The sequence below is a fragment of the Carlito syrichta genome, unplaced genomic scaffold (genome assembly GCF_000164805.1).
Source record: "Carlito syrichta isolate Samal-C Ts95f unplaced genomic scaffold, Tarsius_syrichta-2.0.1 Scaffold130480, whole genome shotgun sequence".
Taxonomy (NCBI): Eukaryota; Metazoa; Chordata; class Mammalia; order Primates; family Tarsiidae; genus Carlito; species Carlito syrichta.
In genome coordinates this window covers 1-1,729 of record NW_007074576.1, presented here as the reverse complement: position 1 = coordinate 1,729, position 1,729 = coordinate 1, and the positions used below count along the sequence as shown (strand labels likewise).

At 64.4% G+C, this 1,729-nt stretch overlaps 1 protein-coding gene across 1 annotated transcript in view; it reads left to right on the top strand.

Annotated features, from left to right (window-relative positions):
* IZUMO1 (izumo sperm-egg fusion 1) overlaps positions 1-670 on the top strand; it is a 6,546-nt gene extending 5,876 nt beyond the window's left edge. Inside the window, exons 8-9 of the mRNA XM_021708044.1 lie at positions 62-271; positions 535-670. Coding sequence (XP_021563719.1) covers positions 62-271; positions 535-649 — 325 coding nt within the window. The 3' untranslated portion in view covers positions 650-670. The remainder of the gene's footprint in view (positions 1-61; positions 272-534) is intronic.
* The last annotated feature ends 1,059 nt before the right edge of the window (positions 671-1,729 follow it).

Here is a 1,729-nt window from a genome sequence, read left to right as displayed (position 1 = left end):
CGTCCCGCAGGGCCGGGGCATGGGCGGGCTCGCCTCTGCCGGGTCGGGGCCTTCACCCCCTGCCGGGCCTGCTCTTTGACCCTTCTCTACCAGTGTTGCCCAAGAGGGTCGAGGAGGAGCAGCCGGCACCAAACCCCGTAACCCAGGGTGAGGTGACCCCGGAGTCGTCCACAGCCCCCCAGTCCCCGAAGCCGGAGAAAGTGCTGCAAGGCCGGCTTGTAGGGCTGCTGATCGGGGCTTCTCTGGTGCTCATAGCGGGCATCGCCTACGTGTGAGCACCCCGCGGAAGACGGGCAGGCTTGGAGTGGGGGGCGGGGTTCCAGGCTATCCAGGGCAGAAGCAGGTCTGCGGGCTAATGCCAACCCAGGCTGGACTTCTGCGGGTGGGTGGAGGTCACTCGGAGGGGCGCTTGGAGGGCAGGGCTTGGGTGATCGCTAGAGAAAGGCCACCTGGGGGGGCGACTGGGAGGGGTGCCCCTCACTCAATATAGTATCTAACCTGGTTCCATTGTTTGCACCCTCCACCCTCCCCCAGGGTATTTTCCCGAAGGAAAGTGGTAGATGTCATCAAGTCCTCACGGCTGGGCCTTGGCCGCAGAGATTCTGAGCGGCCCCTGGTTTCCAAGGCCACACACTCAAGGAGCCAATAAAGATTTATCTTATTGTCCAAGTATCTGACTCACTCCTCTGGACTGATCCTAACTTTTGTTCCCCGAGAGGATAGTCTGGGGGTGGACTCCTGCCTGAGGGAAGAGGGGTGGGGGCGGGAGAACCGGAGACCGGGCCCCCGGGTACTGGAGGGGACCCACTGATGGCGATGGAATTCCCGAATCAAGGCATGAGACAGGCCCTACCCAGATCTCCTCCCCCAGGCCCGGGCTCCGCACAGGACGCCCCCTCCCCGCTCTTCCTGCCGGGTTTCCTCTCGCCTTTTCCTGTCCCCCACCCAGTGCTGGGAGCTGGGGCAGAGGCAAAGGCTGAACAGGAGCAGTGGAACTAACCCAGGCCAGCGGAGCCAGGGCCTCCGGGGGTGCTGGACCCGAAGCAGGTAAGAGCCAGGGGCCCAGGAGTCTGGGCCCAAGTGAGTCCCCAGCTGCGTCCCATCCCAGGACTCGGGAGTCCTGGGTTCCATCCCTGTCCTCCACCTGGATTCGGAGCCCCAGCCTCCTCCTCCCTCTGACTCTGGGGTCCGGGGCCCTCATGCCCCAGACCCACACTCAGTGCCTGAGGAGTTGGGGTCTGATCCACCCTCCCTCAGGGCCATGCTGTCTGGTGAGCGGAAGGAGGGCGGAAGCCCCCGGTTCGGGAAGCTTCATCTCCCCGTAGGCCTGTGGATCAATTCCCACAGGAAGCAACTGGCCAAGCTGGGGCGGCGGTGGCCCAGCGCGGCCTCTGTCAAGTGAGTACCCACCTCCGCGCCTCCCGCCCCTGCCCACCTGCTTCCCGTCTGTCCCTGTTCGCGGCCCAGTCCCTCAAAGGGTCGGCTCCGGTTCTTGTCCTGAGTGGGCCAGCAAGCTGGGTAGAGGGAGACAGGGGGACACAGAGACAACAGGGTGCGGTGGGGAGGGGGGAACGGGGTCAGGAGATGGAGCTAGGCCAAGCGGGCTGGGGGCCTGGACACGGGAGGCACGGGGGTTGGATTCGCCTTCCGTCCTCCCCTCCTTGCTCATATCTCTTGGGACTTCCTTCTGGGGGACTCGCCTTCATTTGCTTGTTCTCTCTCTCTCTCT